At 32.3% G+C, this 24,376-nt stretch overlaps 3 protein-coding genes across 4 annotated transcripts; 1 reads left to right on the top strand and 2 right to left on the bottom strand.

Moving 5' to 3' along the window:
* Positions 1-296: 296 nt before the first annotated feature.
* LOC103307788 lies at positions 297-1,291 on the top strand. The gene is made up of 3 exons (XM_008180089.1): positions 297-497; positions 557-1,043; positions 1,110-1,291. Exons 1-3 carry the CDS (start codon positions 297-299, stop codon positions 1,289-1,291), a joined length of 870 nt encoding a protein of 289 aa, XP_008178311.1.
* A 1,396-nt stretch (positions 1,292-2,687) lies between these two features.
* On the bottom strand, positions 2,688-10,227 carry LOC100573823. 2 transcript variants are annotated; one of them, XR_003839212.1, is made up of 4 exons: positions 9,719-10,227; positions 3,578-3,701; positions 3,209-3,452; positions 2,688-3,025 (listed from the first exon to the last, which is right to left on the bottom strand). XR_003839212.1 is itself a non-coding variant. In XM_029488506.1 (4 exons), exons 2-4 carry the CDS (start codon positions 3,713-3,715, stop codon positions 2,943-2,945), a joined length of 465 nt encoding a protein of 154 aa, XP_029344366.1. In that variant the 5' UTR covers positions 3,716-4,035; positions 9,719-10,227; the 3' UTR covers positions 2,688-2,942. The 2 variants fall into 2 exon arrangements, 1 of the variants encoding a protein (XP_029344366.1); XM_029488506.1 differs by having other exon boundaries at positions 3,578-4,035.
* A 4,675-nt stretch (positions 10,228-14,902) lies between these two features.
* On the bottom strand, positions 14,903-23,058 carry LOC100168735 (N-acetylgalactosamine kinase). Its single transcript, XM_029488505.1, has 9 exons — positions 22,913-23,058; positions 19,061-19,363; positions 18,758-18,971; positions 17,907-18,015; positions 17,591-17,748; positions 16,853-16,993; positions 16,615-16,729; positions 15,883-16,072; positions 14,903-15,521 (listed from the first exon to the last, which is right to left on the bottom strand). Exons 2-9 carry the CDS (start codon positions 19,354-19,356, stop codon positions 15,299-15,301), a joined length of 1,446 nt encoding a protein of 481 aa, XP_029344365.1. The 5' UTR covers positions 19,357-19,363; positions 22,913-23,058; the 3' UTR covers positions 14,903-15,298.
* Between the last annotated feature and the right edge of the window lie 1,318 nt (positions 23,059-24,376).

The raw sequence follows: 24,376 nt of genomic DNA, 5'->3' as shown, positions 1-24,376 counted from the left end.
TTCCGGAAGAAATTAACCTTTTAGCTCGAGGTCAACATATCCGAGCCAGCAGCAAGCTTAGGTCTCTGACCCCATTCATTGATGCAGCTGGAATCCTGCGAGTTGGCGGCCGGTTACAGCATGCGCATGTGAGTTATGATGAACGTCACCCCATTATACTCAATGCCGATGATACACTCACAAGACTGCTAATCGATTACGAGCATCGACAATTGATGCACGTTGGACCCCAACACCTATTTGCTTCACTCTAGTGGTGATATTGGATATTCAGCGTGCGACATGCAGTGCTACAGATGGAAAATCATAGAAACGATTTTATTGATGGGAACCTTCCAGACGCCAGGGTGAACCCATCCCCAGCATTTCATGTCACAGGCTTAGATTACGCTGGTCCAATATCTATAAGGCATGGAGGAACAAGGAGCAGGGTCAACACCAAGGCATACGTGGCATTTTTCGTTTGCTTTAGCACTCATGCCATTCACCTAGAATTGGTATCAGACCTCACTAGCGTTACCTTCCTTGGGGAATTGTGCAGATTCATATCTCGCAGGGGAAAGCAGATTCAAATCCATTCCAACAATGGGATAAATTTTATCGGAGCCACATAATATTGGGTGAGTTCCTAAACAATAATTCTCTAAGGAAAGGGATATTAGAATATTCACACCAAGAAGGGATAGACTGGCGATTTATTCTTCCTCATACTCCCATTTTGGAGGCCTATGGGAAGCCGGAGTTAAATCAACAAAATATCATCTACGCCGATGCAGAGTATGATGGAGAGAGTATACTTAATTTTGAGGAGCTACACACAGTACTAGTGCAAATTGAAGCGGTGCTGAATTCAAGGCCCGTAATGGCTGATTCCGATGATCCTGACAGCCTGGAGGCATTGACACCAGGATACTTTCTAATTGGACATCAGTTAACGACTTTCCCGGAGCCAACCCTGCTCAATGAACCGACAATAAATTGTCCAAGACGAAGATGGGACTTGGTTCAAAGAATGTTTCAGCAATTTTGGCTGCGCTGGCGCCGTGATTATGTTAAATTTCTGCAGAAATGACCCAAATGTTCAAGACCCATGGTTAATTTCAAATTAGGAAATTTGGCTATACTAAAGGAAGACCACCAATCACTCCTGGACTGGCACATAGGTAAGATAATTCAGCCACAACAGGGAGCTGATGGACTGGTCCGAGTGGCTACTATCAAAACAAGGGGCAGCACTATGAAGCAGCCAATTATGAAACTAGCAATGCTACCTATCCAACATGAACCATAGTTCACCGGGGAGAAATATGTTCACGCCACGCGAAGTTTTTCCGATGGCGTCATAGTTGTTCTTAAAGGTAATATAGTTATTTTAAAATGATATCACACTGGACAGTCACTCGTCGATCGTCGCGAATAAAATGCTGCACCAAGCACGTTTGACGTCGGGAGGCGTACAATTGTATCGGCTGGATCTATGTATTATGCAAAACGAAGGTCATCGTCACGGGGTTGCCAATATGTACCCAATGTTTTTGTCGAGTTGTTGTTTCGTTCGTGAGTGAACTTATGAATTTTTCCGAGATCCTCCGAAGGGAGGTTATTTAGAAGAGAAGGATGGTTTGCGCACTATTTTTGTAGTTTGAACTTGCCGCCATAGCTCTAGAGCTTCTGTCAATGTATCAGCGCCGGTTAGCACGTCATCCACATAAAAAGCCTTGCTGACGACTCTGACGGCCAATGGGAACTTGAAACCATCATCCTGAGCTAGTTGAGCGAGGGTTCGAGTGACCAAGTAAGAGACTGAGGAGGTGCCGTAAGTAACCGTTTGTAACGTAAAAACCTTTTAAGGTTGTTCCGGACTCTCTCTCCAAAATATCTTTTGAAGGTGAGTCTGTAATTTAATTATTCTTATTTGTCGATACATTTTTCCATATCCCCGGTGAAGACATACCGGTGAATCCTGACCCGCGCTTTGCATAATACATAGATCCGGCCGATACAGTCGCATGCCTTCCGACGTCAAACGTGCTTGGTGCAGCGTTTTATTCGTGACGATCGATTCATGATAGTGCCGACCGATTGTATTCCGAATCTCATCATATTATGCAAACAAATAGTTGGCTGACTGCACAGTGTGATATCATTTTAAAATAACTATATTACTTTTAAGAAAAACTATGATGCCATCGGAAAATACTTCGCGTGGCGCAAACAATTATAGTTTACCGATTGACATTTTTGTATGAACACTTATCATACAAATTGAAGAGAAGAACTTTACCGGTATAGACCTGTATACGAGTCGATTTTTGATATTTTATATTCAATGTCCAATAATTAGCTCTAAAACTTGTGATATTTTACTTTTTGAATTTGAGTTAAGTAATTAAAATATAGAAAATTGACTTTTATACAGTCACAGATTAACTTTTCACCTACAATATTGATATAATAGGTGTTTTGACTGTAAATACTTAAGCAGCTTAATAAACCATATTATTGGAAAATATACAAAAATACATTTTCGTAGAATTTTTCCACACTATTGATAGGTTACCTTTTAAAATATTGAACTAAATAATTAGGATTAAATCTAGGATTTTTAGAATATTATTTGTTTAAATTTAAATTAAATAAATAAATAAAGTTTGTGTATCATAATTATAAAACATAACCAGACATTATAAAATCAAATTAATATAATTAATTTAGGTTAATTTTGAGGGGTGATAAAATATTTTGCCATAATTTCGTGGTAATTTTGTCGTGAATAAAATTTTCTTCTGCCAAATCTCAATCTTCAACCATAATTTCCATCATTGACCTTACTCGTATACAATTTAAACTTTGAATTCATCGGAAATTTTGATACTTTTTTCCATTTGTTTTCTCCAGGGTTAAAGGTATAATTTTCATAAACATAATATATATATTTAGTATCACGTCGTTGTTTCACCGCTAGCTCTGAGTTGAAATATTTTCAGAATTCTTAGTTTTGGAAATAATGCTATATCAATGTCAGCTATAACAGATAATAATATTATATTTTGAATATTGTAATAGGTTGTAAAATATATAATTAAAGCAAACATTTTTTTTTTATGTCATATATATTACGTCCGAATGTTAAAAAGCTCAATATAATATATTGTTACCAATGTTACCATATTATTATAAACGTTTCAACAAACGCACGAAACATTACCGTTTATAGAAATGATTCCATGACACCAAATTACGTTAATCGCGTAACACTTCGACATTAGCGTGTGAAAGGTGTATACTAGTATTAGGAAAAGTAGTAGATGGGAAGTGAATCCGGTCGGTAACATCCTGAGGAAGTATCCAAGGAGAATCAAACCACCGATAAAAAACAATACAAACCGATTGCCTTTTAGAATGACCGACAAGTTATCTTTGGTCAGTTGATCATCGAATCCATGTGTGCTCTGTTTACATTTAAACGCTCACTTATTTTATTTATACCGTGGTAGTTGTTATATTCTTGTTATTATTTCAAATCATCATCATGATCATCGTTATCAGAAGATAATTATATTATTCAATCACTCACATTGTTTTTGTTTTTGCAGGTTCTGCAAGACTCCAATATCTCTCGTCTAATTTTGCGATTCCTCAGCACGTACCATCTCGTCAAGACTACAGTCGTAAGAACCAAAGCGAATGTGACCAGGGCTCTGTTGAGGAACATAATTTTATTATTAAGTATTAACTGACATTATGATAGCGATTTCGATTGTTTATTTTCGTGTAGTTACCGGGCTATTCGTGTTTTAATATTATAATTGTATACAAAAGGAATAGGAAACTAATAATAATAATAATATTACCATCATACTAATAACATTAACCTACAATCATTAAATTCTAAAATAAAATAACCGACATAGCTATAATGCTTATAAATACCTGTTATCATAGTATATTGTTCGAAAATAAGTAAAATTAAAGTTCTGTGTATTTCGAGTGATATCCGTTTGCATCGATAACGTGCAGTGTATAAGTACCCACCTAAATAATTATAGTAGGTAAATAGGTTATCACGAGAATATGATGGATTCAAGATCGACGAGTCTCCACCAGTGGCGTAGCGAATCATGTTTTTCAGAAGCAATTGCTTCTGGTTTCTGGGGGGTGGTGGTGGGTCATAACCTCATAAATCCCATACACACGGTCAGTCTTTGAACATTATTTTGGATGCTACCCCAACCCCCTATTTGAGCATATGAGTATCGTATACATCAGTTGGAGTTGGGTGGGGTAGGTCATAAATAATTTGTTTGCTTCCATATGATTTAAAGTTCGCTACGCCACTGGTCTCCACGGTAATCCAACAATTTCAACTCTCGTACACATAATAATATACTAGTAGTACCTAATATGTTTCGGTGAGACTAATTTTGTTTTTAAAATGAATATAAAAATGTAAATCCGTCTCCCGTAAGTAGGTACTATAATAATTGATAACAATAGGTATAACATGTCAAGTATTTATTGACCATATGTTTTATAATCACAATATTGTGTACCTTACTGTATATAACTCGGTTTAAGAATTATAGTCGCCATGTATATAACATCCTCACCTGTTTATTCATTTTTAATATTTTTCACTAATATTTAGTAATTGGTATAAATTAATTATATATTATAAACACATAGTCGTTAAAAAAACATATACCACAAAGTTTGGTCATCACAATGGTGTAGGCAATTAAATGTAAATTGTCCATTCTTTATAGTACATATAGATACAAAAAGGACGTTTTGACTTAATTCTTGAACCATCATAGATATACCCATGAATCACATTCCATATTCTCTTTTAACATTTCTATAACTTGATTGACCCAAAATGAGTTTAAAATCAAATTTCAAACAATTAAAATGATTAAAGTTGATGAGATTGACAATAATAGCCATTAATATTATTCTTAATTAAATAATCTAGTTCAGCAAAAAGTATTTATCATAACCTAGGGAAAATAGTTGTATTTATCTATTGTATTGGTGCGTTGGATTGCGACGTATTTATTATATTTCTTATTAAATATTATTTTATTTTTTAAATGTTTGATAGAAAACCTATAATATGTAATACACGTTTGTTTTTTTTGTTTATCTTATACAGTTAAAAAAACAATTTTGTATAATATAAATAATTAATGAGAAAAAAACTGTAAAACAAGTTATGATGTTTTCTAGAATGTTTTTATATTATTTATCAAGGTAATCCACGAGTTTTATAGAAAATCTTTAATGATTTATTTTTACGAAAACCTCAACCTTTATTAGTTATTATTATATTTTATTCAATATTACCTACTATCAACCACAATATATTATTATGTCTATCTATAATATTTTTTATCATTCGTCAAACGCAGATGGAACAAGAAACAAAACCTAATAAAAGTCGTTGATCAAATTCTTCGCAAAAATTACTATTCCAATTATTTCTTAATCCGTGATTTTAAAAAAAATCAGTTTATGCGAAAATAATACATTTTATTTATCTCGCCACTTTAACCAGTACGATACATTACATAATGTTATTAAATACCTATTATGTTTTATTTATTGATTTATTGCAGTCTTAAACACACAGGTACCTAATCGTGTATTATCTAAAAATTCTTAACATTAAACTTGATGTACGCAAATATAACAGTTGTGTACTGTTGTACACCCATATAAGCGATTCAGGTTTCCAAATGTTTAAAGTTAATAATGTTGTGTACCTACTTATATAGTGTTTGTAATTTATAATATTTACTGTGCATAAGTGTTTTAATATTATATTAAAACGCAACACTTGAAGTTAGCAGAGTTTAATCTATTATTATATACAATGTTTGATTGAAATTCGGCCGGTCTCGCCAGTTTGCTATAAGATAGGTGTACTATATTATATTACATTAATAATTGTGACAGCAGTATTATATTTTTGTTACAATTATGATAGTGCCGTTTTGTTCAAACGATCCTATTAAGGACTTGCGAGTAATAATCGCTAAAAAGGTTTTGTTACATAAAAAAAAATAATAAAATAAAATAAATAATATATGTAACACGATTCAAACAGAATAGAATGAAACTACCGAACCACGATTTAAAGAGAATATTTATTTTTTTTGAAACGTCCATCATGTTTTTACACGTTGATTATTAAATTTTAAATTATCTCGAAACCTTTGATCTGTTTTTCGTAAAAATAAACATTCACGTTATCGAATTCGACTTTTGAATTAACATAGTATATATGGTTAAACAACATTGTTCTATTCGAGTTGTTGTAAGCAATGTTTTCGTCTGAAAATAAACATGCCATCGGTGAATTGTAATTTATGATTTTAAAGGTTTGTCGTGATTAAATATATAACATTAGATAATTATTACATATTCATATGTAATCGTTTGAATTGTATAAACAATGAAGGATTAATATTATTACGCATTAAACAATAATCAATATAATAGTATACTTATATGTATATGTATATTTATATTGTTGGAAAGTTTGATTTCAATTCTGTTATGTTAATTATTGTTTCAAACAAAACATATTATGCAATTAAATGTTCAGATGTGCCTATAGAGATTCAATATTTTTCTATTTAGTGATAATTGGTATTGCTTGTTGGATAAATTTTATTGTTGTTTTTAGCAAAAAAGTTTTTGTTCTGAACGTTCCTGTAAAATATAATGGTTACCTATCGTACCTATCGTGCTGGACTTTGAATTCTGCATCGCAGACTCACGGGGTTGAAAATGGCTGGCTTGCCAAACATCAACTCAGGGGTTTTTTTAGTGTGCAATGAGACACATTTTGTGCAGTGAGAAAAGTAATTGTGCAATGAAAATTGTTACTTTGTGCAGTCCAAAAAAAGAATTTCAGGATGATATATTTTATTGTACATTATAAAACAATAATTTAGTAAACTTCAAAATAAAAAAATAAATGTTTCTATTAAAATTAAAAATTGTTTATAGGTATTATTCATAATTATACTATTTTTTTTTAAACAAAAAAAATATCTACCACCTTTAAACACATGCTTGTGGTGGTGGTAAATAGTTATATAATATAATAATTAATATGAACAATTTAATTATCAATAAGAAAAGTGGCCAAGAACTGAATAATCAATCTATACAATTAGAATACTTATAAACTAAATTTAAATTACAACAGTTAAATATATTCTGAAATCTTTCCAGTATTAAAAATAACTAAATCTGAATTTCTTTTTCATTTCTATAGTTATACGATTGCCTTCTGTATAGAATATGTTTCTTTTTATATTTACTGGGGTTGAGTAATTTAGGTTTTTGGACCTAGATAATCTATACATTTTTGACCAAACGCTTTTCTAAAATACTCCATTCTGATATAAAATGTTCCATTTTCTCTTTTAATAACCTTATTCATATCCAGAAAGGATTCAAAGTTTTTAATTATATATACAATAGTTATTTTTTTATATACAGACTTAAATGGTAACACATTTAATATCTTAAAGTTTTCTTTATTTGAACCAATTTAAGTATTTTTACTTAAACATATACTAACAACTTTTCTTTGTAAAAGTTGTAGTGGTCTAGACGCATTTCGATTCAGTCAAGGTTATAATTTTTACTATTATTTCATATTTGATGTAAAAGTATATTACAAAAATTATAAAGACATTAGGTACCTAGTCAATTGATTGTTTTTATTTTTATAAACAATTATTATTACAAATTATCTATTTAAGTAAATATTATTTAGTAAGTATTATTACTTATATTTACAAGCAAAATTTTAAAATTATTATTTACAAATGTACAGTAAAAATAGTGCATTGATATAAAATGATTTATTTGGTATAATATCATGAGAGAGTCGGGATTTATATGTTTTTACGTATCGTTTCTGATTTTCTGAGTACCTATATGGCTATATGCAGTCTTATGAAAGAAAAAAAATGTAGATAGTACAGTATACAGTAGACAGTAGGTTAGTAGGTAATAGGTAGTATAGCCAGCACAGTTAACAGGGGCGGCTCCAGAGACATGATTAGGGGGTGATCAAGTCATAATTTTCAGAAAATGTCGATAATTTTTTTTTTGTAATTTTGTTTTCAACAGTATACAATTGTTTAGAAATAAAGCTTGGGGGGGGGGGGGGGGGCTAGTACTATTATGTTGGCAAAGTTTTTTTCCAGTAAAAAATGTTGAGCTCGTTTTTTCGGTTTATGAGGAGGTAGAAATTATAATTATTATATAAGGTTATAAGCAAATAAGGCTGGAAAACCTTATTCCAGTAATTTCTCTTGAAACTCGATCGGCAGACAAGGTGTTTAGACGTGACCTCACGAATCCTGTTGCACGCTTCAAAACACACGAGCTAATTTCACCTGCCGCAGCGAAAAAGGTAGCGTCCCTGTTTTTAGAAATTTTTTTTTTCAAATTTCCATAACTGTTTTTGTGTAGTTCCCGCGTAGACGGTAGTAACTACATTTTATTGTATAGAACTTCTTTGATGGTTTTATGCTACTATCAGTTTCGCGGGAATAACATAAAAACAGTAAGTTATGAGAACTTGAAAAAAAAAATTTCTGAAAACAGAGATACGACCTTCTTCTCCGCGGCGGGCGATATTTCCATAAATTGTGCAAATTTTAATACTACGTAGTACGTACCTATTTTATTCATATATCACTATGACCACTATATAGTTAGGTACATCATAATATTATACGCGGCATATGCATCATAATCGGTTCGATATTTTGAAATCAAGTACAGCCGATGATTTTTTAATGTAAAAAATCAATGTATTGTAACGACCTATACGAGACTTGATGCTCAAATTAAATATAAATAGACATATTATATACGAACAGTTATTTTATTATGATTATCATGACTTACGTAATTATTACGCGTGTACTCTGCGTGTCGATATTGTTATTCCGGTGTTATATAGTAGATATTTTAAGTGTGCAAACACGGTGGATGATATAATATGGTATTTTGTTGGTTTATAGTGTTATTTGTAAAATTATATACACTCGAACGGCAGGGTCTAAGAAAATTTAAGAGTCATAGAAGTGTAGTTTTAATTTTGTGCTCAATAGATTAGTAGCACGTTATTGTATGCCTATAGTCTATAGTCTATAGCCTATAGTCACAATAATGCGTACGGTTTATAATGTTACGTATTTGTGTCTATCTTTATAATATATTATGTATATACCATAAAGATATTTTTACCTATAGGTACCTGATATAAGTTATATAAAATTAGTGTATTAATATAATCGGCCGCGGCGCTCGCTTATAGGTCTAATAGCAGCTATGTAATGGATTAATCTGCAGAAACAGATAAAAATAAATAAATGATTTGCATATGTACCTGCATAGTTATCAAAGATGGGCAAGTTAATGAAAATAATAACTGTGACCAGTTAAGTTAGTTCAATTAAATTGCTTTCAGTTAAGTGAAAAGTTAACAAAAAAAAAAAAAATTAACAAGATAATATTTTAAAGTTAAGATAGAAAATAAAATGTAATATAATTTTTTCTTCAAGTTACAATATTTTTAAGTCATAAACTGCTCTTTATTTTGATTTACACAAACATTTGTCAAGACGTTTAACACTGTGTAAAAACATAGACTATTACAGTATATAATTAGAAAAAAAATTACCAAAATCGAAAAAGAGTCATCGAATCAGTATTGTCTAGTGGGTTCCGCTGACACGAAGAGAAAATTAACTTAACTGCACGACAATGATAATTAACTAAAAAAAGTTACGTTACAATACAATCAACATTATTTTAACTAAATAAGTTAATAAGTGAAGACAAAAATAATTTACTAGTTAAGTTCAAATAACTTTTTAACTTAACTTAAACTTTTTAACAAGTTAATGTCCACCTTGGTAGTTATGGTATTATAAGTTTCGAAGGGGTTGGGTTAAGATCTTTACGTAAGCACTCAATCGAGTCATTGGACTGGAAAAGTTTAAATCGCGCGAATTTGTTTTCACGTTTGGACGTCGTGATCGTTCTTCACAGACCGATTACCCGGGGGAACACATCGTCAGCTTAACGGTCAATAAGGCTCTTAGAACAATAATGCGTCAATGTGTTTCGCGAAGAGTAGTGTTTTGTTATGGTATTGATTCGATGAGGAATTATGGACGTTATCTGACTAGGTATTATTATTATTATTATTTTTTTTTTTTACTTAGGTATTGTATTTAATATGTGTGGAAAGCATGCTTAGTTGCAACTAAACCGTATTGTGTGTGAGCAGTACCTAATCGCATTAAATTCTTAGAAATAAAACGGCGATCAATTAATATTTACGTTTACCTTCTATATTTAATCATAAAATATATGAGTAGTTAAAAAGTTTACAATACATATTATTATTATAGTATACATTTTATTGTTACACGCGCTGCTAGTATAGTACACAACTCCTGCACATAATATAACACCTACATTATTTATCAAATTGATTAATTCTTTATTTATTATGAGCGTTTGAAAAACGGTCTCCCACGTGGTATACGGGTAAGTTGTCCACTAAGTATGGACTTCTCCCAAAATGCCACATAGTAAGTCCTTTACTATACACGTCCTTATAATTTACAATCTTTAAAACGCTTACCATTTTTGATAATCTTTCTACTACATTTTAACGGTCTATGGTTTTTAAAGTATATTATATCTACTATTTTTTAGTTTCGTTTTAGATTTTAGACTATAATATTGGCTCGTATTAATTGCAACTTTATAATATTATACTTGTCATGTACTTTCTGCGTCGTGGTCTACACCTTTGCAAGACGGAGGCAATACCCGACCTTTTCACAGTAGTCACCTCCGTTGCCACCGCCGACCAAATACAACATCATACTTGGTATATATGATATATATAAATATATAATATTAGGTATACATTGATGTAGGTTTTTCTCGAAACTGAGTCGTCTTCACAGCAATTTCGATTTGGACGTGTCAACGCATGCCACCCATAAAACTACACATTTCTCACACGATACGAATACATAATATTATACCGTGCAATGACATTGAACTACACGTACTTAAACTTCAAAACTTGTATATATATTATATTATGTAGGTATATGTGTGCAACGCGGTTTATATATTTTATCCTTTCGTCAGGTCGAGAAACCCGTACGGGCCGTCACTATATCCGCCACCGCCGATGGAAATCTCGAAACTTTTACGCACTTGTATATATTTTTATTATTATGTTTTTGCGCAGCAGCAGCAGCAGCAGCACCTTGGTAAGCAAAATGTGTGTGAAGTTTTTTATTCATTTTTCATTAATATTATTCTATGTATACGGGGGTGGCGTAGAATATATCAATATTGCTGTATTATATATACCTATAGGTATATATTATTTGACGGGGGAATTAAATTTCATTGCGCGTTCAAATTCGTATCTACGCCTCGCCGGGTGAATATAATCCGACTAGATCCGATGTAAAGACGTATATAATAATAATAATAATGTATATACGATTTTAAATAACTCGCAATAACGAGGGTATCGTATTCAGATACCCCCAGACGATGACGACGTTTTGATAATACTGAATTTGACGGGAAAATAACGCGCAAAATGTCTTATTGTACAGAACCACTATATATACTGCCCGTTGACATATTATTATTATACGCGTGTATAATAATAATATCGCATAATATATTGTTTGTGTCTATTCTGAATACGTTTATATTTTGTTATTCGCGCGGGAAAATAAAACGTCGTGTAAAATATTAACGTATATTGTACTTACGTAGGTTAAAAAAAAAAATTACATTTTTGTTTTCACACGAATTTCCAATGCCAGTTGTATTAGATGAAATATGTATAATATATACATTTGATCGATTAGGGGTGTGGTGCACTGGGGGTGTTCATATTTTAAAAATTAAATTGTTGTACAGGACGAATTTATATTTATATTTCCGTTTGCTCTCACGCATTTGTCTCGTTATACAACACTATTGATGATCCCGCGCACTTCATTGTTCGTAAAAAATGACAGCTCTTAAGAAAAATTGTGATTGTTCAAATACTTTTCGCCTTTTGGGTGTAACTCAGCCACCCTGGCAGGCAATCCGGCTAAATCGAGTCGCAGGACGATATGCGACGGCATATCAAGTAGGCAATCCACCTGCGGTGGATTGCAGACACACCGATGAATGGCCATAAGTGCAACTCAGCCACATTGGTAGGCAATGTGCGAAAATTCGATTTGATGCGTGCTTGTACCCGATCTGCCCGATTAACCAATGGCAACCAATATACAAAAAAAAATTCTAATTTCTACTACCTAATTATTTCTCCTATAACCAATAGCAATCATTTGTAAACAACAATTTACATATTAAATCTCAAAATCCCTGTTTGAGCAACTCTCCGGGTTGAACTTACTTGGTCCAATTGTGAATCTAACCTTAATATAGGGCGAGATACATTAGCCAAATAATGCACGATGCAGGAGTCATTTCCTATAGGGAGCTCAAGAATATGGCGAATGATAGAGAAAAATTGAAAAGGCATTTATTGTGAAAAATTTGTTAAAAACCAATCTTTGGATTGATAAACCAAAAAAAAACTCTAAATATAATTTACTTTAAAAATAATGTTAACCTAATAAAACCTACCTACCTATATTACTTAATCAAAAAAATTAATAATCTTTTCGTGGTGTCCTATGATGGGAAATAACACTATGTGGTAAAAATAATATCATAAAAAAAACTTTGGGCGTAATTTACTATTTTCTCTCATTTCGTTGGGTGAAATATACCTATATCTATATTGTGAATATTACATGGCAAATCCTCGAAGTTTAGTGGAATTGTAAAATTAGTAAATATGTACCAAATTAATACAAATTTGTATAATTACGACTAAAAATTTAAATGACAAATTATTAATTACAAACCTGAAATTTTTATCTTTACTGATCACTAACCAATAATTTGACTTAATAACTGCAGGACGTTCTGTATGCTTTCGCTGTCACATCACTCATATCCATTCTGTCAAATTTTTTTTGTATGTTGAACGTAATCATTATTATAAATTTAGCACTAAAGCTAATACACGACATATACGTATTTTTGGACTTACTTTTTTTTTTTTTTGGTGTTAAACGATTTCAAGTAACTCGTGAAGGAAAATATTGGCTTTAAATCCGGCATAATTTTTCAAATAAATTTAAAAATGGCACACCTGTGGACGTTTATTGGTAACAGTTCTTGTTTTTTTATTTAGTACTTTTGCATGTAGGTTTGGCAATTTTCCTGAAAATTTTGGCAAAATCCAAAAAATACCAATCCTAAAGTAGCGTGTGTCTAATTTCCCATCTACGAGCAGTATATATATACTGCAGTAACATTATATAATTATGTTAGTTATGACAAAACGGTTCTAGCTTTAAAAAATTGTTTACAAAATTATCTTGTACTATAAAATATATAAAAATAGGTAATAGTTATTACTCACTAGTTACCAATTATTCATTTATCATTAATACCTATACTTCTACACAATTTAATTACGCGCTAAACATAAATTATACCCGTGCCTGTAGATATAACATGAAAATAATTAGTCACCCTATTCAAAACTAGAATACCTACAATCCAAAGTCATATTTTTAATCGTAGAAATATAGTTAATTTACTATTGTCTTATTCATATTATTCCCAAATTGATCGTGGTGGTCCTTCGTTAAATTACAGTGCAATCAAATAATTTATTGATGTCGCAAAAAGTACAACTGTCTTATTCGTTGTAAATTTCATCTGTATTCGATAAAGATTTCATTGTAAATATATTTTTTTTCTAGTGAATCAAATTTTAAATTTCTTTGTAAATCGTAATAACGTCGTTATAAAACAAATACATTATACGTCATTCCTCGCACCGCTTGTAATCTACAAATTTGCCGATATGTTGCTCAATTAAGTGTAGTGTTTAAGTAATTTTTTAAACGATAAAAACCTATGTATCGTCGCATTTATGCAATTGTTCTTAATTAAGTGTTTAAACAAAGCTCGTTTCACTGAAAATAACGTGTGCCATTAATTCTAAGAACTAAAGAAAAAAAATTATAATAATAGATACTATAATTACATACCACGTTGTGATACTTATGCGTACAATTGAATAACGTACGATGATCTACACGAGTTAAACTAGAAAATAAAATAACGAATGCTCTATAAAAATAAATATTAAAAAGTTAAAAGACAAACAGACGAGGCCAGACTGAGTCAGGTATGCTAAGGTAGCACACTGGGCTGATTCAATATGCAGATAAATTCAGTTCGATGTTGTTCAATAATTTTAGGGGCTATAATTTAATCATTTCGATATCGCAATGAGGTGATTATATAGTTCATTTACAAATGTCCTACAAGACCAGTGGTACATCCAAGGAATTATGCGTCTTTGCAAAATTAGGAGATAGGTAAAAATATTGATATAAAATAGTTTTTGACTCGTTTTTATCATCGCGTAGAACACTGAACTGCGTGTACCTCCCAATCAGCCCCCAGCAGACATAGGCAAGTGCACAGCTAACAATTTTAAGCCAACCCAGTACAGTTGTACAAACAATTGATTTCTAAAAATGATCTTTATCAATTTTGATATTCTAATATATAACTATGTAAGGTATATTATGTTCTAACAGTTAACTGTCAACACTCATGTCGTTGTAAGACTTGTACCTACTAATATTACTACAATATTGCTATTCTGATTTCTGAAGAAACTCCTTATGTATACAACATAATATATGAGAACTCAGCAAACCTAATCCAATTTTTTTTTTATTTGATTTATTTTCAATAAATTACTTATATTTTGAACACTGATTGACCGAAGTGATAATTATAGAATAACATATACAACAACATTATAACAATATTCATATACTTATACCTACATATAATATATAATTGTTAAAACGATACATACTAGAAATTCGCTAGACTAAACCGGTGTGAAAAATAATGCACCGGGATGTTTGCACCATATCATTTACATGGTTCATTATCCCGGTACGGGATAGTGTGGGATAATTTTAAACCGGTTTAGTCTAGTGAATTTCTAGATGGTAAACAGTAAAATCTATGTTTTTTTTTTAACACAATAAAAATACCCGATTTTATTGGACAAATGAAATGCAAAATGCAGAATAAATTGTTTGAGTGTGTTTCATAAGTGCACCAGAGCTGGAAGTTGGTCGGCGATTCCGTCACTGATGGAGGTGGTTTTGACATGAACACAGCAAGCACCTTCAGATGGACTCGTGGCGAACACCAATTCATCGATACGTCTACCACATGTCTCTCTATTAGAGAAGTACTGATCTCTTACGGATTTCACGAATTCTTCTGCGCCATCCGACGGCACCATGACCACGACGCATCCTCCCCAACTGAAACGTATCACAAAAATTTACATATTAATGTTTGTCTGCAGTAACTGTAGTTTAAAAAAACGTGGACCGAGATAATTTTACTGCAGTTCTTACGTGGATTATAATATTTATATTTAAGTTTTGTTAACATTTGTTCCAACTATTTTAAGGTACATTATACGGTTGTCCTAAAATATAAATATAGTTCATACAATGTACATAGTATAATAATATGATAAATTATACATAGGTAATCTGAGTCAACTGTATTTCACACGAGTATTAAAAAATTTACTTTTTAACTGATAACTTTATAAATTGTTTTATCTACGAGTTTATTGTGTAATTACTAATCAATATACAAATATACAATGTATACCCAGCACCGGTGAGTTTGCATCCGTACGCGCCTTCCCGTTTGCTGAGTGCCACCAGCTCCTCCAGGTCCGGATGACTACATTGATATAGGTCTCTCAGTGACGAATGACTGTCGTCCATCAATCTCCCGAGGTCCGACGCTGCTCCAGAGTTTTCACACAGCCTGCAGAACTCTTCCATTCGCTTGGCCTCTGCAAGAAAAGACAAATAGTTAGTAAAAAAAACTAAACTTCGTTCTTAATAGCGAGTAATGTCTATTTATTTTTGATAATTAATATTGGTAATATATTGTTTAATTTGTTGTATTTTTTTCTTAAAAAATATATTATATAAAATAATATACAATTTACAGTTTGCAAAATTAAAATTAAAAGTAGATTTCTTGTTTGGAACAAACAAAAAACAGGGTGGTGTGAGAGAAAGGACACTACTTCAATATACCTATTGATTGTTAAGCTAATAACTATCCATAAAATCGAGTTTAATGGACCGCTACGTAGAATATTTTTTATTGTACCACATATGTACTTATAATTTCCATAATATCTTATTTGGGATTATTTTATATTTTAACGATAAATTCGGTTTTGTTATCGTATGTTTTGACATTTTTTATGCATTTTCTGGTATACATAATTACTTTTTGAGAACTACAACAGTCGCTAGCCGATATTTCATAATTCCATCACCACTGCCTTCTATATTATATAAGCATAACATTTTAAATCGCCACCTTCGAACACGTGCAGAGCTCTCTGGTGCAAGTAAAATTCGGCGACGTTCGTCGTGTTGGCCGTCAAACTGAGCTCGTCGAGTTGGTCTTCGGACACCGACAAGATTTCACACACCTATACAATAAATATATTATATGTGAAAAAAATAAAAACGATCGTTCAAGTCATCAAGTCGCACATAAACGGTGCACTCTATAGCGACAGGCGTAATAGTATATCGACCAACCGTCGTCGTACCTCTGACTTGGAATATGCGTCGACGTGCAAGTGCTGGTGGACCAACTCGATCATTCGGTCCAGCGAGTTGCCCGAACGCTTCTGAAGCGTCGCCAGAACGGCCATCTGCTCCCATTCGAGATTCAATTGCTTGGCGATTATCTGAAACCCGCGATCACGATATTATATTATAATCGATTGATGTCAAACATGAATGTTAAAATAATATGTAATTCATAATTTATATCGTCATGTAAATATATCAAACTATTGACAGAAATATATTATATGCATTGGTCTGCACGCCTGCAGTTTTTTAAAAACGCACGATGAGCAATAACAGATGTCGAGTGCCTTCTATTAGTTTTATCGTATCTGCTTTTTTTCGATAAATCTGCAAGAGTTGAGATTCCATTAATACATATTCTTCCGCGGTGAGCTGGTTAAGTTAGTAAAATCGTGTTTGATAGAAACATTCAAAGTCTCGACGAACTCGTCGTTCGTCAATAATTAGATTAATTTAAAGAAATAATATAATAAACGATTTTGGTTCAAAGCTACCCTGAACATATTAAAATACACTGATTTAAGAACTCTCAATATCCCGTATTTTTCATTCGAAAACAACGCGAACGGTTCTTGTGTCAAATATTTGTTAATTTTAGGGATTTCGGGAGTTACTGGTTGATATAATATAAATGCGGATGGAATATGGTATATCGTATGGGGTTCTGGTCGTATTCTAGAAGAAACGTTTACCTGCGAAGCCAGTCTGCATTCCACTACCCTGGTGTTGAAGTCGTTCGATGCCGCTTTGTTCTTGACGGCCAAACTCTGAGCCACAATGAACTTGGCGTCGGCTGGAAGCCGGAATTGTTTGACCGCCAACGGATTGAAGTCGATGCGGGCTGCATAACCTTAATAACATGCCGAGGAACAATAATTAATTATAATACTAATAATAATGAAATAACGAAACATTTATAAAATATGGTTAATTGTGTAAAAATATTATATTAAATAATAATAATAATAATATAACAATATATAGGTAGGTACGATGAAGTTCGGTCACCTTGTTTGGCGTTCACGGCTATCGCTTGGTCCATGCCGCCGCCGGCCGTGCCGATGTATCTTTCACATTTGGCGCTGATTTCTGCCAGCTCGAGTCTACTGATCGGCACCTTTAAACAAAAACGTTATCGTATACGTTTTGCCTACACGGTACGCCGTATTCAGAGAAATGAGAAGATGTAAATTTTGATGTTTTTTTATCACTGTTGCAATGATTGTGATATTATAATATGAAAAATAAAGCGAAAGTGACGTCTTTGTTTTACATATGGTATATAAATGATTATTTTTTAAACAAATTTAAGAAATAATAGTGAAGTTTGATTATTGAAAAACATAAAGGTACCTACATAATAGTATATACGTCATATTTTGATATTTATGTATGTACATATATTACGTTTATATATTACTGTTGTGAAGCCTTAATGGGCGTACATTTTGGTAATTTTAAGTTTCTAGAACTATACTAAATTAAGATTATAAGTTTATAGAACACTTTATATATCCCTGTTGTGCTCGTCCGTCCGTCCATCCATCCGTTGGTTACCAGTATGCATATAGTTACGACTGTTGATATTAAGTTAATTACTTATTAGTTACTTACTAGTATTTAATATAGTTTCATATACTATCAAAATATTATGGTTACCAAATTCTTGAAATTATATAGTTGATTGCTTTGTATTATAATACGTTTTGGAAAACGAGGGAATTTATCACGCTCGTGGAGTGAGCCTTCCTAATTGTTTTACATTTATTATTGCATGGCTCTAGTATTAAAACTATTTATATTTGCATGATATACATATATATGTATGAATATAAAATAGGTAATATAAATATACTCACTCCGTATCCGACCAGGGTAGCCATCACCGCGGCCGTCACCAGTGCACTTGAACTGCTCAATCCCGAACTCTCGGGAATGTTACCGGTGATCGCGAATAGAAAACCGACTTTTTCGACGGCTTTCAGCTGACTATCGCTCAGGTACTCTCGGGCTCCCTTCACGCCGCACATAAAATAGTTCGACCAACTCGGACTCTTTCCCAACGACTCAGCGCTGCATTCGGATAAATCGATATTTTTTTAGTGCATGCGGAGGTTATATTTTTCACGAACCGGACGTCGCAGTACGTTCGATTTATTTACCTTATGTCCGATATATTTTTCGAGACATTTTCGTACCGCTCCGTACACAGGTTGGTCAACTCCACGGTTTGCCGGTCGGTTGTCCTCTTCGCCGCCACTACGATACACTGATCGATGGCCATCGGGAAGACGGAATAACCGCAATAGTCTACATGTTCGCCGATCAAGTTCACTCTGCCCGGTACTTTGACATAGTATTCCGGTTGAAGAGATTCGAAATTTTCGCGAAAGTGTTGCTCCAACTTTTGAACAGGTACGTTGTTCGATGAAGTTCCCCATACGTAATCGACCTCCATTTTCAATCTAAAATAATTATTTACAACAATTATTTAAATATATTTTTATCGTACAAACTGGTGAAAATGTGTAAAATCCCAACATAATATTGTTATAATTATAAGTATTGGCATAAGTCATAACTTAACAGTTTTGTAATTTGAAAATAATACGATAATAATCGTAGTTTTCAATAGTAATTTAATTATAACAATACAATATTATGACATCGAGAAAAAGCGATGGAAGTCAAAACGTGAACACCAATTATTGAATTATTGGTTATATAAGTTATTATAAGTAATAACAATAATATAACTCGTTATTACGTATATTATAAAGTATCATCGTTACTGAGTATGATCGTTAACTCGTTTGGTTTTGAGTTTTTAACACGTTTTGGTAAGAACAGAGTATATTAATTTATATTACATTTGTAGTAAACCTCACGACGCCACACAGGTCCGAAGGTTTTACCGAATTATTAACATTTCCTAGCAATAAACGACGATAGTTTGTGCAAGAACAGTCTATGGTTACCACGTTGATTACAATTTATAATATTATTATGTAACAGAATAAGACGTGTTTTGTCAGACGTCAGTGTTAGGTAAATTACTGCAGAATTTCTGTGTTGGATATTACAATATACGTAAAATATTAAAAGCAAAGTTTGTATTACAGAACGAAAAACCTCATTACAATAATTTATAAAAACAACAGTTAAATCAACAAAATCATTGTTTACAAAGGGCCAACAAACAGCATTGTTAATATTAATGATGGAATTTCGTTCTGATAGTAAATCACATGTTAACGACGTTTTTACATCCCAGAAGTCTCAAACCTTAAGTTGATTAATGAATAATAATTAGATTTGTTAAAAAAATGTCGATGACACTATCAATAATTATCAAAGTATAATTACTGTATTATTATACACTCTGATAGCTTATGAGCCTATAAGTTATAAGTTGTACTTGAGAGATTAAACATTGAACAAAACGTATTCAATAGTATACAGTACTACTGCAGTATATCCCAATACAAACTAAAACAAACTTTGTATGATACAAATCCCGTATCATCCTAATAATCTCCATGGCAAATTAATATATTTGAATAATTATATTTTTTAGTAATCTATATAAGTAAGTTATCTATATATCATATTAGAAAATATATGTCATTGAATTGGAATTTTCTCGTATATCTAACCGTTGAATAAACTGCATTCAAATATACGGGTATGTCACTGACTACACAGATATAATATACTTGGGGGTGATTTGGTAATTTTGGGACATATATTGTGCGTGTTATAAATCGAACAGGACACGTCTCTATAGTAATTGGTGGATTAATGGGTAGGTACGTGCACTTGCAAAACAATGTACTATACAATTATTTTGTAAATTATTATAATATTTTATGCACTGCGATTAGCGATACGTTAGTACTATAACTACCGAATTACCTGTCGAGATAAGATAAACATATAGGTACTCGCGTTACGTATTATAAGTAAATAATAATAATTGTTGTCTGCGGTGGAATGTGTCTAATATAATATAATAAAATAGTTCTTATCGAAACGTTATTGACAATGGTTTTATCATCAAACACAACAAACTGATGGACCGGACGTGCGAGTGGTGAAATGTAAATAATGGATCTTCGGGCTTGGCGAATATGAAAAAAACCCAAAAAATACAATTTGCATCGCTTAACGAGAGTTTACAATGGGAATATTGCAGCGTCGACGATATGCGTAATGTATAATAATGGTAATGCAATACAGATATAGCCTGCCCATTAATACCTATATATAATATAATAGGTTATGTTGATTGCTGCGTGGCGTACTGCGATTTCGGTTTAATATGCAATATAATATGATACGCGTCTTATAGTCGGATGTCTATATATTGTATACCTTCATTTGGCAAAGAAAAGAAAACAATATGTGATAGTAATTAAATATATTTTATGTGTACGTCGTATTGCAAGTATAGTACGAGCGTGGAACCTAATGGATGGTGAGATTAACGGTGTAGTATTATTACTTGTACAAATCGAATAACAATAGTTTCAATGGTTACAATATTATGCGCCTGCTTCATTTTGTACATTCTCGTACAACCTATACACACACAGTTTTGTGCACTTCTCCGAACACGAGAAAACTCGATTTTCCCGCATGTCCGTGATTCGGTAACCCCAGCACTAAAAATGCCCAATTATTTTCAAATCCAAATTACCCAATCTTCGACAACTGGTTGTGGGAGAGATTTAAACTGTAGAAAAATTGGGCAAGTACAAGGACACCCGGGGACATTGCTGCATTGGTGTACTGCGATTTCGATTCAACACATAGCATAACATTACACGCATCTTGTCTATGTATTACTGTAAATGTGTACATTTAAAAAAGAAAAGTATACAATATGTGATAGAAATTAAATATATTTTATGTGTACGTCATATTGCAAGTAGTATACAAGCGAGGATCCGACTGTAGGCGAGGTGAACGGTACTTATTACTCGTCGTAAAAGTCGAATAACATAATTTGACCGTAAAAAAATTCATTCGAAACACTTTGTGTATACATATTATAATATATTATAATGGTAGTATAAAATATTTATTTTTATTTTTTTTATCATCCACAGTTATGAATATATTATTATGTAAGTAATGTGATATACAAACGATAATATGATAGGTATAGAAAAACGTAATTGAAGCACAGGCCACATAATATTTTAAATAGGTGCAAATATTAAAATATATTATATTATACTCGTACTAAATAATCAAGGAGTTGGGGAAAATACATATGTACAGCGATCGTAAACTTAATAAATTTTTTTTGTGCAAAAAACATTTTCAGATACGAACAACTAACATGCAAAATACCTTAAAAAGTTGTCACGTTCAGGAAATAATAATTATTATTGTTAAACGCGTAGTCTATAGAAAACCATAAAACTGTCATTGTATACTATATTTATTATCCAGTAGCATATAAATTTCTTCGATATAAAATCAATTTGACCATTTTACCATTCATACTACATATTATTAATGATCGTATTAAAATGACCAGCCGAGAACACTACATAATACTACCAGCTGCGGATGTCTTTAAAACGAATTTGGGAAAATAATTTTATAGCTTTCAACAAATAATATTATAAAAGTCTAAACGAAATTCCTTCATACAATATTGTAATGTCAAATCAAACGTACAAATCACATAATGAACCTACAAATAATTATAATATAATAATTATTAATAACAATTAACAATAATTATAATAATAATAATAATTCACATAATAACGTTGTAATAATAATAAAAAAAATAATAATAATTTTAATCCTAGATCTGTAATAGTATTGAACTAACAGCGAAAAAAAAATAATATTTTTATCACCACATAGGGACGCGGACGAGTTTCGTTTGCGTACGTGGAACTTACCACCACCCCACCCCCACGGGAGTTGGTGGTTTTTGTGATAACAATTAGAGATAATAATATATATATTAAGTAATATGTATATATACTCACGAGCGGGCGTCGTCGTCGGGAAACGTTCGGGTCGCGTGCTGGTCGGACGTGCGCTGTTCGCGGACTACAAACAGCTGCTGCTTGGAACACGGGAGTGCCCGCGCCGCCGTCGCCACCACCACCCGCCACCGACCGACGACACCGGTCGGCGGGCGGCGCGGCGCCGGATTCAATCGGCACTCGACGACGTTTTTGTCTTCGGTCAGCTAAAAAAATAATATAATATCCGAAAACCGAAAGCCGTTGTCCGTAGCGCCGTATCTACCGCCGCGGCCGCCAACCGGAGACGCCACTCATTATAATATTGTATTATAATTTATTTTATAATAATATATAATATAACGTCAAGTTTTTCGCGATCGTGGTTTACGAACTATAAAAATATAGTAATTTATTGTTGGTTTATTTAGGACAATATACACTTGTCTAACGTCATTCAAAGTAGTTCTAAGATAAGTCTTGCCTCATTTCAAAAAAAAAAAAATGAACGGGTAGTGTATTTTTTTTTAGCAGATATATGACAGGTCACATAATTATTCTGCTGTAATAATTATATGTTATAATAAGTTGTGATATATATATTTTTAAGACAAAAAAATATAAAAAGGAGAGATATACACCTCTCTAATATTTTCTCTGATTACACAACTTTTGGAATAAAGGTCCTTTATAATTCAGTATTTCAGTGAGAAGATATTTCCAAATAATATACCTATGAACACGACTTTAAAGACCAGTATAATATGTATATATTTAAAAATTACGAGACGAGGAAGTTAAAAAACAAACCCACAAGAGAAAAACGGGAGTGAACGTTTTTAAACTCAAAATATCTCTGATTACAGAAATCATAAATGCATGCCGCCACGCCGGTAAATATGTACACAGACAGGTATATTTACAGTGGTTTTGGGAAACATTGAATATCAGCCGTACAATAAACTATTCATAAAAACCGGTTTCGATTAATATTTTGTATGCTGGGCTTCTGGGAACATCTTCTTTTACGGTTAAAAAAATACGAACACGCTTTCTTTAACATTTTGTAAATAGCATAATTTAATCGAAACGAAAGTGTACAATAAGTAATTTTTTTGCTTTGCCGTATTTGTATAGTGTATTGTAGGTACCAATAATAATAATAATAATATAGTCATACGTATATTGTTGAGAGAAACTTATTTTTATTTTTGACGTAACGATAATGTAAATACCATTATATTTTTGAAGTTATTTGACAATATATGTTGACGCTCATGCATCTGTTCGCATTATTTTCGGATATAAAAAGCGTCTCGTTTTCAATTTTCACATTTTCCGTAGCCCTAGTGCGTCGGAGATGTTATCGACAAATGAAATTGAATGGCCCTGTAAGTGCGTCCTCAGTCCACAGTACCAATTCAAGATAAATTGATCGGCTAAAAACTTTTAAGGTACTTATATGCTGACGATCGACTATGCTCA

Source organism: Acyrthosiphon pisum, chromosome A1 (genome assembly GCF_005508785.2).
Source record: "Acyrthosiphon pisum isolate AL4f chromosome A1, pea_aphid_22Mar2018_4r6ur, whole genome shotgun sequence".
Taxonomy (NCBI): domain Eukaryota; kingdom Metazoa; phylum Arthropoda; class Insecta; order Hemiptera; family Aphididae; genus Acyrthosiphon; species Acyrthosiphon pisum.
Note: the sequence above shows the minus strand (reverse complement) of the source record. Positions and strands in the feature narration are given on the sequence as shown.

What these genes read in the sequence shown, in the direction of transcription:
- LOC100168735 (XM_029488505.1), bottom strand. Translation starts at nt 19,356, where the DNA reads ATGGAGGTCGATTACGTATGGGGAACTTCATCGAACAACGTACCTGTT. An exon ending in AAAAATATATCGGACATAAG is followed by an intron (nt 18,972 to 19,060) that starts GTAAATAAATCG and finishes ATCCGAATGCAG; the next exon opens with CGCTGAGTCGTTGGGAAAGA. An exon ending in AATGCAGACTGGCTTCGCAG is followed by an intron (nt 16,994 to 17,590) that starts GTAAACGTTTCT and finishes CGCGGGTTTCAG; the next exon opens with ATAATCGCCAAGCAATTGAA.
- LOC103307788 (XM_008180089.1), top strand. Translation starts at nt 297, where the DNA reads ATGGAAAATCATAGAAACGATTTTATTGATGGGAACCTTCCAGACGCC. An exon ending in ATGCCATTCACCTAGAATTG is followed by an intron (nt 498 to 556) that starts GTATCAGACCTC and finishes CATATCTCGCAG; the next exon opens with GGGAAAGCAGATTCAAATCC. An exon ending in ATTTTGGCTGCGCTGGCGCC is followed by an intron (nt 1,044 to 1,109) that starts GTGATTATGTTA and finishes ATTTCAAATTAG; the next exon opens with GAAATTTGGCTATACTAAAG.
- LOC100573823 (XM_029488506.1), bottom strand. Translation starts at nt 3,715, where the DNA reads ATGTTCCTCAACAGAGCCCTGGTCACATTCGCTTTGGTTCTTACGACT. An exon ending in CCTGCAAAAACAAAAACAAT is followed by an intron (nt 3,453 to 3,577) that starts GTGAGTGATTGA and finishes AAATGTAAACAG; the next exon opens with AGCACACATGGATTCGATGA. An exon ending in TGGAATCATTTCTATAAACG is followed by an intron (nt 3,026 to 3,208) that starts GTAATGTTTCGT and finishes TATCTGTTATAG; the next exon opens with CTGACATTGATATAGCATTA.